At 38.7% G+C, this 13,120-nt stretch overlaps 1 protein-coding gene across 14 annotated transcripts in view; it reads right to left on the minus strand.

Annotated features, from left to right (window-relative positions):
• LOC138743365 (PH and SEC7 domain-containing protein 2-like) overlaps positions 1-13,120 on the minus strand; it is a 274,779-nt gene that overhangs the window by 191,755 nt on the left and 69,904 nt on the right. For all 14 annotated transcript variants that reach the window (XM_069898611.1, XM_069898607.1, XM_069898609.1 and 11 more), the window contains 2 exons: positions 10,303-10,415; positions 6,717-6,775 (listed from right to left, as the gene is read on the minus strand). In XM_069898611.1, coding sequence (XP_069754712.1) covers positions 6,717-6,775; positions 10,303-10,415 — 172 coding nt within the window. The remainder of the gene's footprint in view (positions 1-6,716; positions 6,776-10,302; positions 10,416-13,120) is intronic.

Raw genomic sequence — 13,120 nt, forward strand, 5'->3', positions numbered from 1 at the left:
AATATCATAACACACCCACTTCCCATCAGACCATAAGCTCTTCTGCAGACAAATAGAACATTTTACTAAGTAACGTGGATAAAAAAGTGAGGTGGTCACCTTAATTGACTAATCCCTCAGTTAGGATTGTTATGTGACATTGGAAAAGGATTGTGGTGATGACCTGAACCTATGAGGGCTTCAGAAGTTGACAGAAAAAGAATTGAAAGCAAATGTTGGGATGTGGAATTTTTGTACAGTAATTTAGGTCTGACCTAATTATAATTGGAAAAAGTAATATCCTTCAAAAAGACAGATAATTACACGTTTCTAAAAGCTATTTATCAGGTTTTTCGAAGAGAAGAATTAATGACTATCAGTTTGAACTAGGCAAGGGAATGAAACTCAGTGATGGAGTAAAACAAAAAAAATCTTACTTAAGCATGTTTTGAAATGTGAATTATTTTATAGTCAGTCATACAAGTGGAACTACATACAAAACAAAATGACAATGAAAAAAGTCAAATTTCCTGCATGAGTATGCTACAGATATGTACTTGCAGTCCTTGGGTTAAGTAGGATGACCAATTCATTCACATGGACTGGCATAACTCAAAATAACTTATTCCTACAATCCCCAATAAATAATTCAAATGTGCCAGCAAAGAAAAGTACACAAAAGTAACAGAATCTACTTCAGCTGAGTAGAAAATATTGTTAGTGATGAATCAGTAACAATATTTTCTACTCAGCAGAAGTCATCATAAATGACAGAAAAGATGTTGACCCCAGAGACACTTAATTATTCTTTTCCAAAATTTCTTTAGTTAACTATCCAGAGTTAATATTAATCATAAAGATAACTAACTCTAAACAAAACACAAGACTAATTTAATGGAAATATTTATAATGTTCTGATTTTGCCCTTAACTTGTCCAACATTACCATACTTACTTTGCTTATGCTGGAGTTAGAGATGGATTGGAGATTGTTCTAAATTATTTACCAGTTCAGAATTTCTGTGTGCACTTCTTCCTCTACACTGCAGAGTTAAGCCAGAGTTGATATAATTGGCCTGCAGATTAGTATTTCTGAATACTTGAGTGGTTAATTTAAGATGGTTTTCCAAAGTCAGAACAAAACTTCAGTGGTGCCGTTAATTGACACAATGTGCATTTGCGATCCAGCTAACTTGCCAGAGATTATGGGTCCTTTTCACATTTTCAATTAACTTAATGGAATGTGTTGACTTATGGAATATGTCGACTTATGAAATTTAGAAGGTGAATATTCATGAGATGGAAAGTGATAGAAGATTACATTGGCTTCAAAGATCATGCACTAAACAGAGCTACACTTACCACCTGAGAGGGGTAAATACGCGAAATATGGGATCCAGGCCCAGGCAGGAAATCAGAAAAGATGCAAAGGCAAAAGAACAAGTTAGTATCTAACATGCAGTTGGTGGACCTTCCTCTAGTGGAAGTTACGAAGTCTAGTGGAAGCTATGCTTTATTGCAAAATAAATAAATTCAAGTGAAAACCAAGACAAAGTATCTGACAATACAACCTTTCTCTGCCTTTTGCGTGTCATCAATGACTTGAATAGCAGTAAAACATGAGAAGCCCCTCGGTTGGTTTTAGTACCCCATTTATCAGTTTGACTGCATTTTGAACTCACTCATAACTGTTAACTACACTCTTAAATGGGGTACCTAAGAATTTACATGTTAATGATTTATTAAAATAAATTCATTTAATGTAAATCTGAAATGAATTGAAACTGATGTCCTTTAGAGGTAATAATCCAATACATCATACATTAATGTTTTTGGCTTACCCTAATTATATATTTTAAATATAGTTAATCCAATGTCACATTAATCTTATTTTCAATTTTGCAGGTGATGGCAATCCCATTGACCTGCTGCCCTTGTCCTTCTTGTGTGGGAAGGCTGAGAGTTTGGGAGGGGTTGGTAAAAATCTCTGGCAAGTTACTGCAATGTGCTTTGCCAAGAGTCCCTATTGCTGTCACAATAATGCAACAGTGGACACAGTGCGTGTTTACAGTGGTGGATTGATCACATTTAAGCTGAATGTGTTATGTTATGTTAAAATTTCCCTCATGCTGACTCAAAGAAATATAGATAAGTGCAGCACAGGAAAGGATTCTCGGCCCATAAAGTCTAAAATGAACATGATGCCAAATTAAACTACAGTATTCCCATCTATATAGGCAGAGTATTCCATCAAGCTCCAGATCTGTGTATTTCAAATAGAAAGGATCTGAGGATCCCACAAGGTGAATTGCCGTGCCATACCCCAGCTTTTTACCTGCTCTTGAACCCATGGTATTTATGTGGCTAGTTCAGCTCGGCCTCTGGTTATTGTTGATTCCAAGATATTGAACTAATAATTCTATTGAACGAATATAGAGGGGAGATGGTTAAGTATTGTTTTTGGAGGAAATCATCGCATGGCATTCGTGTTATGCAAACATCACTGCTGAAAGCAGGCAAGGACCTTTTAACTTGCTGAGGAAACTGATGGGATTAAACAATGTGTAATCAACAGCAATGTTCATGATGAATGGAGGTCATCATCTAAGAAGATAAAGATGACAGCTAAAGATATTGATCTCAGGAAGTTTTACGCTGATGTCCTGGAGGACAGATGACTGATCTTCAACAACCGGCATGTTATTTTGTGTGAGATGATTCCAGGTAGTGTTTTCACCCTATTAATCATTCCAATTTTATTAAAGATTGTGATCCCACACTCATTAAAATGCTGCTTTGATGTAAAGGGAAGCTGCGTTCATCTCTCTTCCAAAATTCATCTCTGATTCATTTGGGCACAGTTTGTATGAAGATCTGATCCTGACAAAATCCATAATGAGCATCACTTTGTGTAAACAAATACCATTTGATAGCATTTTTACCAACACTTTCCTAATGTCTGAAAGTAGAGTGGAGGAGGGTGGGGCTGCCATTTATGAGATATTTTTGTTGGCAATTAAAGATGGCGAGCATTTGTACATTGTCCTCAGGTTCTCCTGAGCTTCCACAATGTTCAGTAGTTCTCAGTATGATGGCTTGAATAGAACATAAAAACACCATACTGAGAACCATCTGACATTGTGAAAGTGCAGGAGTTCCTTGTGGCAATGTACATGGTTGAACCATACTTCGCTGCTTCATTCGATACCTGCCCACAAAAATCAGGACAACTAATCTGACAAATTATAGCCCTAAAGTTCACTCAGTTAATGATGGGAGAGATGTATTTCCCAGCATATTGCATGATCCCTAGTGTGGGGCCCAGCAGTAGAAGATGGTAAATATTTAAACCACTTGATTCAATCCAATATTCTTCCTCTCATTTTAGTTTTCTCTCATCTTGACATATCTAGTAACTCTTAATCAATGATGTAAGTGCACAGGTCTTACCTCCTCAACTTCTTGACCACAACCCAACTCTTTTTCCTTCTTAAAATAAGGAATACAAGAACTGGCCCCTTCCCAGTCACTGGAGGAAGGGCAAGTAGACAAAGAAGATGAGGGCACTATGATTTTTCAACTCAAATGCCAACTCTCAGTCTATTTTATATCTAGGATGACAGTTTCTGATGTGACATGACACTGGAAGAAAAATACACAGTACAAGCACCAGTTGTTGAAAGATGAAGTCAAACAACAGCTTATCTGTGGTGAGACAAGAACTATAAAAGAATGGTGGATGTGTATGGTCATATACCTGGAGCATCGAAAAGTGTGCAATGAAGATACATTGCTGTGATTTATCCGAAACAAGCTCAGAATGCTGCAAACCTAGGCTGATACGGAGCAGCCTGAAGCCCAATCTTCTCATCAAATCATCAAATGGTTGCACCTCGCGAGGTGGCTATTTGGCCCATCATGGTTATGTTGATCTGTACCAGGGCAACCCACTAGTTCCATGACCCAGCCCTTTATTTCCAGTCATTGATAGTTTTCTTCATCATAAATGTAGCCTTTTAAAGGCAATAACCTGCTTCCACTGCATCTGCAGGTGGCGCATGGCTGATTTTAAGTGGTTGATGCTTCCTCTTATCACTCTCCTTTAAACCTCTGATTTCGACTCCTTGACCCCTTCAGCCTCCCAACTGTACTCAGTCCAGGCCCCTTATCATTCTATACATTTCAGACTTCTCCGATTAGAAACCCACCCTCTCAAACAATCCTTGAAATCACAATCCTTCGCTCCTGGAGCCATTCTTGTAAATCTTGTCTGGTTGCCCTCTCATGCCTCCACAGACTTCCTCCAATGCAAAATTCAACCTGAGGCCTGAGCAGCACTTTAAATCAGTACAACTTCCCAGCTTTTATGCTTTATTCCTTTATTGATAAAACCCAGATATGTGTGTGTGCGCCCTATCAACTACTTTCTTTACCTGCCCTGCCCACTTGCAATGATTTGTGTACACATATCGCCACTCCTTTTTCTTCACCCTTTGAGAACAGTATCCTTTGTTCTAAAAGTTTTCCACAAGCTGAAATGTTGATCATTCTTTTCTCCCACTAATGTTGCTAGACCCAACAGATAGTTTTCTGCTCAGACACCAGCATCTGCAGTCTCCAGTGTATCCCCTTTATTCTAGGTTCTCTCTTGATTCTTCCTTGCAAAATGCATTTTCCCTTTGTTCCACATTAAACAGTCTGCCTGTCCCAATAGCCTGTCTACATCCTACTGAAATCTATCACTGTTCTCACAGTTCACAATACCGTCATGCTTAGTATCAACCATTCACCACAACTTTTATTTTCCCAACTTCATTGCCACATTATCACTGTCACTTTATGTTATGCGATTTAACCACTGATACGTTATGTAGAACCTTACGAAAGACCTTTTGAAATCTATGTACCTCACATTAATTGCATCACCTTCTTTTGCTCCTCCCTCCTACACACCCTCACTTTGCAACCCAAAATTAACTTGTTTTCTCATTTTCCCAGTTCTGTTGAAGGATCTCCACCCTGTTTCTCTTTTCACTGATCCTGCTCATCTTTCCACTGATGTATTATCCATTTTTAGTTTCAGATTTCCAATATCTGTCGTTCTATGATTTTCAAAGTAGCTTAAATCTTCGTACTTGTTCAGCAGGCACCCTAAAGATCTTCAGACTGGTGCAAGTGAGGAAGTATCAGGGGCCTCAGTGTAGGCCTGGTGTACCTATATGAGTTCTTACCAAAGTTGTGAGTTATGTCATATATTGGCAAATTGCTTTTCCCAGCATCTGATGCGTTTTGAAAGTCAGATGCAGGCAGCAAAATGGACCACTTCAGAATGAAAGAAAATGATGACTGCAAGAATAACAGGAAAATTTCCAGGAGAATTATCAAGGACATGATGCAGACGAGGTCAAAAATATCTAGTAAACTGAAGAAATATGCAATTTTTCTGGTTTCCCTGCCTATTTACTTCAGGAAGAATTGAATAAGGTGAAGATGTCTTTCTTTGTGTGGAGAATGTTTATGGCTATCCCCATTTGCAAGTTTATGATTAAATGCTAAACCAATGCATACCTTATTTACAACTGGTAACTTTGAGGTTGTAGTTGAGGCCAGCAGAATTTGTCAAATTTTAATAAAGTGAAGATGTCTGAAGCATTAATATTTGTTGAAGGTGAAGCAAGACAAGTGACTTCCAAAAGACCATGACTACCCATCAAGAGCCTGTCTATCTCTTTTAGTATCATATCCAGATCTGCCTAGTCTCTCTTGGATTATTCTAGTTAAACTGAGCTTCCAGAGGAAGACCTGTCAGGCCACCCATGTCTAGAAACAAATGGACAAGCTCAACAAACAACATCAATGAGTTTTGATACCAGTCAGTACATTCAAACTTAAGCCAAGTTTAAGAAAACTCCAATCTGCAGCCAATTACCCTACACCAAGTAATACAAAGAGGTTCTATAAACCAGGCAAAGATTATGCCATCATCTTATTAGTGCTAGTGGAGGTTATGTGTTCTCTTTAGCTTTCTTTGAATGCTTGCTTAACTGCACAAACTTAACATGGTGCAGGCTGGAATAGGATTTCAGAAATGGCAGTGCTGCCTTCTATATGCTAACTGATTGTTTAATCTGCCTCCTCTGCACATTCTTTTTGACAAGACAATGTCCAAGCCACTTCCTGCCTGAAGGGTGCAACTGCATCCCAGACCTTATTAACGAGCATTAGCAGATTCAACAGGATCAAAAAAACAAGTACAATATTCCCCAATTTCCTCTCCACCCTCTCCCCCAACCCCGACAATCTTTCTCCATTTTCAGGGTTCTGTTCATTTAAAAATTTGCTCCATTTGACAAACATAGTCGTGAGTTCTCATACATCTGCTCCTCTGAAAACAAAACACCACAAGTATTGTAGGTTTTCCTTAGCTACAAAAATGTGTTACTGCTATTAAAAATAAACCTGCAATGTATTTTGTTTTAGAAATATTTTGATTCTTATTCTAAAGTTCATTTACTCAACATTTTGGAGTAGCTGTGAACCAAAACAATTAGAATGCTGTTAAGAGCACATGAATTTCAAAATAATTTTAATGTGTGAAATAAGACTTCGAGATCCACAATTACTATCCTTGTTCTTATCAGGTGTTAAATGGTTAATGTATTTAATTCACCATCTGCAGAATAGTTACTGTTATTTTATTATTAATAGATGGTAATTATCAAGTTCGGAAATACTTACATGACCATGCAAATCTGTGTTCAACAGCATGAGTGCGCAGGTTAGTGTATGGACTCCATCTGAAAAAAAAATTAATAATTTTCACCATGGGTTGCAAAGATTATCCCAAATATCCTGGTCCTGAAATAGATCTGAGATCAGATAACAGTGTTGGAACTACAAAGCTTTTGGTTACAAAGCATCCTTCCACCAGGTGAAATAATGTATGAATAAATTCATTCACATTTCAGGTCTCACAGAGAAAAGAATAAAATTTATGGGTTCAAGGTCAGGTTTAAAGAGTGTGATCGCCTAAAACAAAGTTGATCACAACCTTAAAACAATTAGACTTTTTAAAAGATGGAAATGATGGATAAAATGTAGCTGACAAAAGAGTCCTGAATATGCTGGAGGGAGAAGGGAAGAACTGTGAATTAAGATGGGAATGGTTGCCATGATGAAAAATTGCTCTGTTTTGAGCAAGAAGTAGCAGCCAGGCCCAAGTGTTACTGTCACCTAGATATGGGGACAATGTGGTTAGAAGTTACAAGAGGACTATGAATTGTAAGAGCAATACTTAGCCACAATAACATTTACTGACACGTGGTCCATGCATGCTATCATAGGTTAATCATCCAACTTTCACTCATGGTATCACAGTTACTGCAGCACCAAACTAAACAAATCTATGTAGAAAGATTTAGTGAATTACAAGTGTTTTCCTGAGTGAATCAAATACCTGAAAGACAAAGGGATGGTGAATTGTATTGCTCTATGGGTGTGGTGCTACCACTATGTATTTAGATGTATGTATATGCTGTATGGGCTGGCCTGCCCCCCCTGAACATGTGACTCTTCCTCCCAAATATCCCCATAAAGGCTGTCATGCCCAAACCCCTCCCTCAGTACCTGCCTTGGAACCAGACCAGCAGCATGCAAGCTGTGCTAACACTTTAAGGTGATTAAAGCCTATTAATCATGATTCTCTGTCTGATTATGGTTGATTGGTAGTAAAGTGGCAGATTGAAACATTGCTGCTTTCAGCCAAGAAGCTTGGTGACCATGACCCTATGATCCAGGAATATTGTTGCGGAATACCTCTTTCAATGCAGGGGCAATAGAGGTGGTTTCCATTCTCTCAGACTTGAATCATTCTGTGCAACTTCTGAAATCAGAAATCCTTCATTTAGCTTGCTCTTTATTCGTTCTCTTGTGATTCTTTAATTGTTAAGTTTCAGTCATTGATTTCAGCTGACATCTTGGTTGCAGCCACAAATTTAAGTGTAGCTGAACTAACTGGTCAGTTTATTTCAATTTCAATGACCAACTCCCATGAGGCAGGACTTCTCTTTCACACATCAGATGAAATCTAACATCAGTTTGGCAACCAACTTTTTAAATGGTCTTTGCAGGACCTCTTTGTGAATATTTCCTTTGACACCTAGTTCCAATAATGAAAATTATCCTCTCTTCCAAGCTTCATAAATTCTTCATCACAGATTGGAAGAGTCTTTTACCTTGGCAGGTAATGTATACACAATGGATCCAGATTTTAAAAAAATATTAACCTCTAAAAATTACTTTTGAATCTAAATGATTTCTCATATTTCCAGTTCCAACAAAAAGCCTTCAATATGTTGTTAACAGTCTCACATTCCACAGATGCTGCCTGACCTACTTGGGGTTTTCTGCTTTAATCCCTAGTTACAGAACTTCCATGACTATAATCTTGTTCTTCAGTGCTCTCCTCCACAATACCTTAGTCAGCATTCTGACTGTCTTTTATTTTATTTATTTAGACATACAGCATGGTAACAGGCCATTTTGGCCCACAAGTCTGTGCCGCCCAATTTCTACCTAATTAACTTACATCCCCGGTATGGTGGAAGGAAATCAGAGCCCGCGGGAAAACCTCCTTACAGACAAACTCCTTACAGACAGCACGAGATTCGAACCCAAGTTCCGATCGCTGGCACTGTAAAGGGGTTGTGCTAACTGCTATGTCAACTGTGCCACCTCATAACTTTCCTTTGATCCTCATTTGTTAAGGACTTTGACGCTGATGGATGAAAATCTTAAGACAGTTGCATAAATGTCCATATTCTACAATCCAGTACACTAACTGCATAGCCATTTCTTCAGAAATTAATTTTAAAAAACTGCATTTGGATATTGCCCAGGTCATTTAAAATAATATTAAAATATACTATTGTATTTATTAATGTATTGATCTATTTATTGAACTGATAAATGTAATTAATTGTTGGATTTAACATGACAGAATAATTTATTAATCATATACTGTGAATAATTACTTTGCCATTATTACTGTTAAATGTAGATAGGATTATCTAACTCAATGTTAATTCATTATACCGTACAACTTTGATTATTCAAAATCGGATTCTACAAAATCATAATTTATCTGAATTTTTAATAAAATTTTGAATAAAGGAGGATATCTGAAACAAATCAGAAAACCTCATTTATCCAAAATTTTTTCAGAGCCGAACTGACCTCACAGGTTGAAAAAAAATTCACCCGACATGAAATTAGAACGACGATTGTCCTCATTTCAAGTAACTCCCTCCCCTCTCTCTTTCCATTTCTTCTTCACCTTCCCTTATTGACTTTCCTCTCCAACTCTCCCTCTCAAACAGTGTGCCACTATCTCCCAGCCACAAGCAATCAGAAGAATCCCTTGTCCCAGTGTCATCAAGTGGAGCAGCTTCCCAGGCAGGAGCAGGGACATTGGGCTCCCAGCAAAAGCAGGGACATCAGGCTCCCGGTCAGGAGCAGGGACGTTGGGCTCAATTGCATTCCCTCCCTCCTCCTCAGCACAGTGGTGCTCCCCTGTGCTGACTCCGAACCCTCCCCTTGGCCTACTACCATATACCAGACTCCCCAGTGTGCATGTATGGTAGGCTTAGCAGTGGAGGATTCGGAGTCAGGCTCAGGGTTGGGAGACATGAGCCCGCTGACTCATCAGTGAGTGTTTCACTAGCTCAGGAAGCCCCCCCAGGGGTCAGCAGCAGCTGTGCATACGTGTTGGGGATCAACTCGGTTGGGAGGTCTCAGTGATTTATACATTTTTTTGGATAAGAATTAAACATTATTTTAATGCCTAAAAAGCCTTCCCTTGTTGTTTGTTGTTGGTTATACACTGAACCAAGTGATTTGCTGTTGCTACTGGACTGCTTTTTAAAAAATGACTAGTTCTCCGAAAAAACATAGGCCCGGTCCCGATCATTTCAGATAATCGGAGTTGTACTCTACTTTTTGCATATTTGCTTGTATTAATTTAAATCCAACCTTAACATTAACTGCTGTATGCACACAAAGCATTAAACTTACTTTCCCATTCACATTCTTACACTTAACTACCTCAAGGGTATAAAAGCTATTAATGATTTTGGTTCACATATTCCATAAAATCATCTTCAGAGACACAAAGGATGTGTCAAAAGCCTACCACAGGAAATAAATCATTGTAAATAATGTAATAATTCAAATTCTCTTTTTTATTTTATAATTAAAAATTATAGTAAATAACACAAGTACTGGAATCTTTCAAATACAATAATACAAGGATTGATACAGTCAATACCTTCAGAGTTGATACAGTCAGGATTACATTGGCAGTATCTCTTAGAAAAGGGGATTAGAACTCTCTCTCGCTCCTGGGTTTCACCCATCAATGGGAAAGCTTTCAAAAAACTCCTGATGGAAAAGGGAAACAAATAAATTGTGAAATGACTAATAACATTTTTTTTTAATTTTTGGCTACATCCTCTTTGCATTCAAACATATTACTGTAATTGGTGAAATTTCATTGCAGCAGTGATTCAACTCAACTGGGTGGAGTAAGTGAAGCACTGGAAAGGAAAGATAGTGAAATCAACCATGTCAAAGGGGACAGACAGATTGAAAACACTGATATTGACTAATTACCGTGTAAACTACTGAGGTTCCACCAAAAATTCTCAAAAGTATTTTTTTTAATATCCTCACCCCAATCCTGAACAACCACATTTTCTTTAATCTACTTACTTCCCATGAACTTCCAAACATGTCCTGGTACATTAATTGGCTGCTGTAAATTGTTCCTTGAAGTAGGTAGATGACAGGAATTTATTGTCATGAACATGTTACAAAATTCAGTGCTTTGCAGCAGCATCACTTAACCAAATAAATAGAGTGCAAGAAAAAGACAAAGTAAGGCAGTGTCTGTGGTTCATTGTTCATTCAAGAATCTGATGGCAGAAGGGAAGAAGTTGTCCTTTTCCCCACTGAGTGCTCGACTTCAGGCTCCTGTATCTTTTTCCCGATGGTAGCAGAGCAAAGAGGGAATGGCCTGGATAGTGGGTGTGCTTGAAGATAGAGGTTGCTTAAGACACCACCTCTTATAGATTCTCTCACTGGAGTGACGGCTGTTGCCCATGTCACAGGCCAAATTAACAACCCACTGGAGCTTTTTCTTGTCCTAGGCATTGGCACTTCCATGCCAGATAGTGATACAAGCATGCAACCAGCCAGAACGTTCTCTATTGACATTTCTGAGGGTCTTTGGTGACATACCGAATCTCCTCAAATTTCTAACAAAGTTGAAAATGTCTGTGAACACCCTGACGAGTTGGTTGGCACAGATTTTAAATACCTTGCCATGGACACCATCAGGGCCTGACACCTTGAGGGTTCACCCTCTTAAATGATGTTCTGATGTCATCCTCAGAGACAGATATCACAGGGTCCTCAGGCTTTGCGGCGATTTTCGTGGACACAGTTGTTCTGCTTCTCAAAGCAGAGACAGAAGATGTTCAGTTCATCAGGTAGTGACGCACCACAGTCATTTATAGTGTTCACCCTTGCTTTGTAGGATGTAATGGCCTGCAATCCCTGCCACACCTGGCGAGTATCTGTCTCTAGCTTCTTCCAGAAATGGATCTTTGTTGCTGAGATAGCCTTCTGCAGGTCATACCTGGACTTCTTGTAGAAATATATTGGGCAGCATGGTTGGCATAGCAGTTAGCGCAATGTCTTTACAGCGCCAGCGATCCAGGACCAGACCTCAGTTCAAATCCCATGCTTCCTGTAAGGAGTTTGTACGTTCTCTCTGTATTTTCATGGGTTTTTTTCCGGGAGCTCCAGTTTCCTCCTACCCTTCAAAGATGTACTGGGGTGTAAGTTAATGAGGTGTAATTAGGGCAGCATGGACTCGTAGGGCCGAATCGGCCTGTTACAGAGTAGTATGTCTAATTTAATTTAATTTTAAAAATTAAATCTGGATCACCGGCCTTAAACACTCTGGAAACTCAGGGGAAGGCTGCTTGGCATGTGTGAGAGAACAGACTACAGGAAAAGTAAGTACAGGAATGGGATTGATGGAAATGCTCTGAGAACGGGCATAGACTCAATTGAATGGGCTTCTAATGAGAAGTTTGAATAATGTTGTATAATTGCATGCATCTGCCGATTTACCCTTACATATGGCTCTTTTTACAACATGATTACATTTCAGAGGATTTTACAGTCAGTACATTAAGGTATCACGTACAAAATTTGATATACATTTAGAGCATAAAACACTACAGTACAGGCCCTCCGTCCTACAATATTGTGCCAACCTATATAAACCTACTCACAACCTCAATCCTTCCCTACTGCATACCCATAATCTATTTTTCTTGCATCCAAAGTGTATTTTAAATGTCCCTATTGTATCAGCCTCCACTACCACCCCTGGCAATGCATCGTAAGCAAGCACTATCCTCTGTGTCGAAAGCTCTCCCCTAATGTCTCCTGTTAGGTCTGCTTTGTTCATGAATGAGTGAGTCAGACACCAGACTGAGTCGAAATCAAGGTTCTTTGTTCTTTATTACCGGATTGTAACACTTGCAACTAACAGTGTTAGTTGGAGAAGGCGCATTCTGCCGTTATCAGCAAGTGGTGTTTTTTATATACCTTAGGATACGTACTTAGTAAATTATCATACCATGACATTGTCCAATGAATAAACTGTTGCTATCCTTCTCTGCTAGCTTGCTGCACATCATTCTTGCTAGTGCAAAGCTTATCTTGCGTGTACAAGGTCACATCTGCATTCTGTTACTCCTTAGTACTGGGTGACTCCTTCTCCGGTCCCATCTCATGATGTTTTTACCTTACACTCCCCTACATTTTCCTCCCCTCACCTTGTACAGATGTCTTCTGGGATTTCTTATTGTGGCCCTGAGGAAAAAGGGGCTGGTTATCCACCCTATCTATGGCTCTAATTTCAGGCTTTATACAACAAAAATAATGATGAAATAAAAATTAATGGTTTTAATTTTTATTTTAACAGAATAGAAAGCTACCTATTTGAAACTTTAAATAAATTTCAGTTGTTACATCATTGATGAAAATGTCTTTTTCAGATTTTCAATTTT

This window comes from Narcine bancroftii, chromosome 9 (genome assembly GCF_036971445.1).
Source record: "Narcine bancroftii isolate sNarBan1 chromosome 9, sNarBan1.hap1, whole genome shotgun sequence".
Taxonomy (NCBI): domain Eukaryota; kingdom Metazoa; phylum Chordata; class Chondrichthyes; order Torpediniformes; family Narcinidae; genus Narcine; species Narcine bancroftii.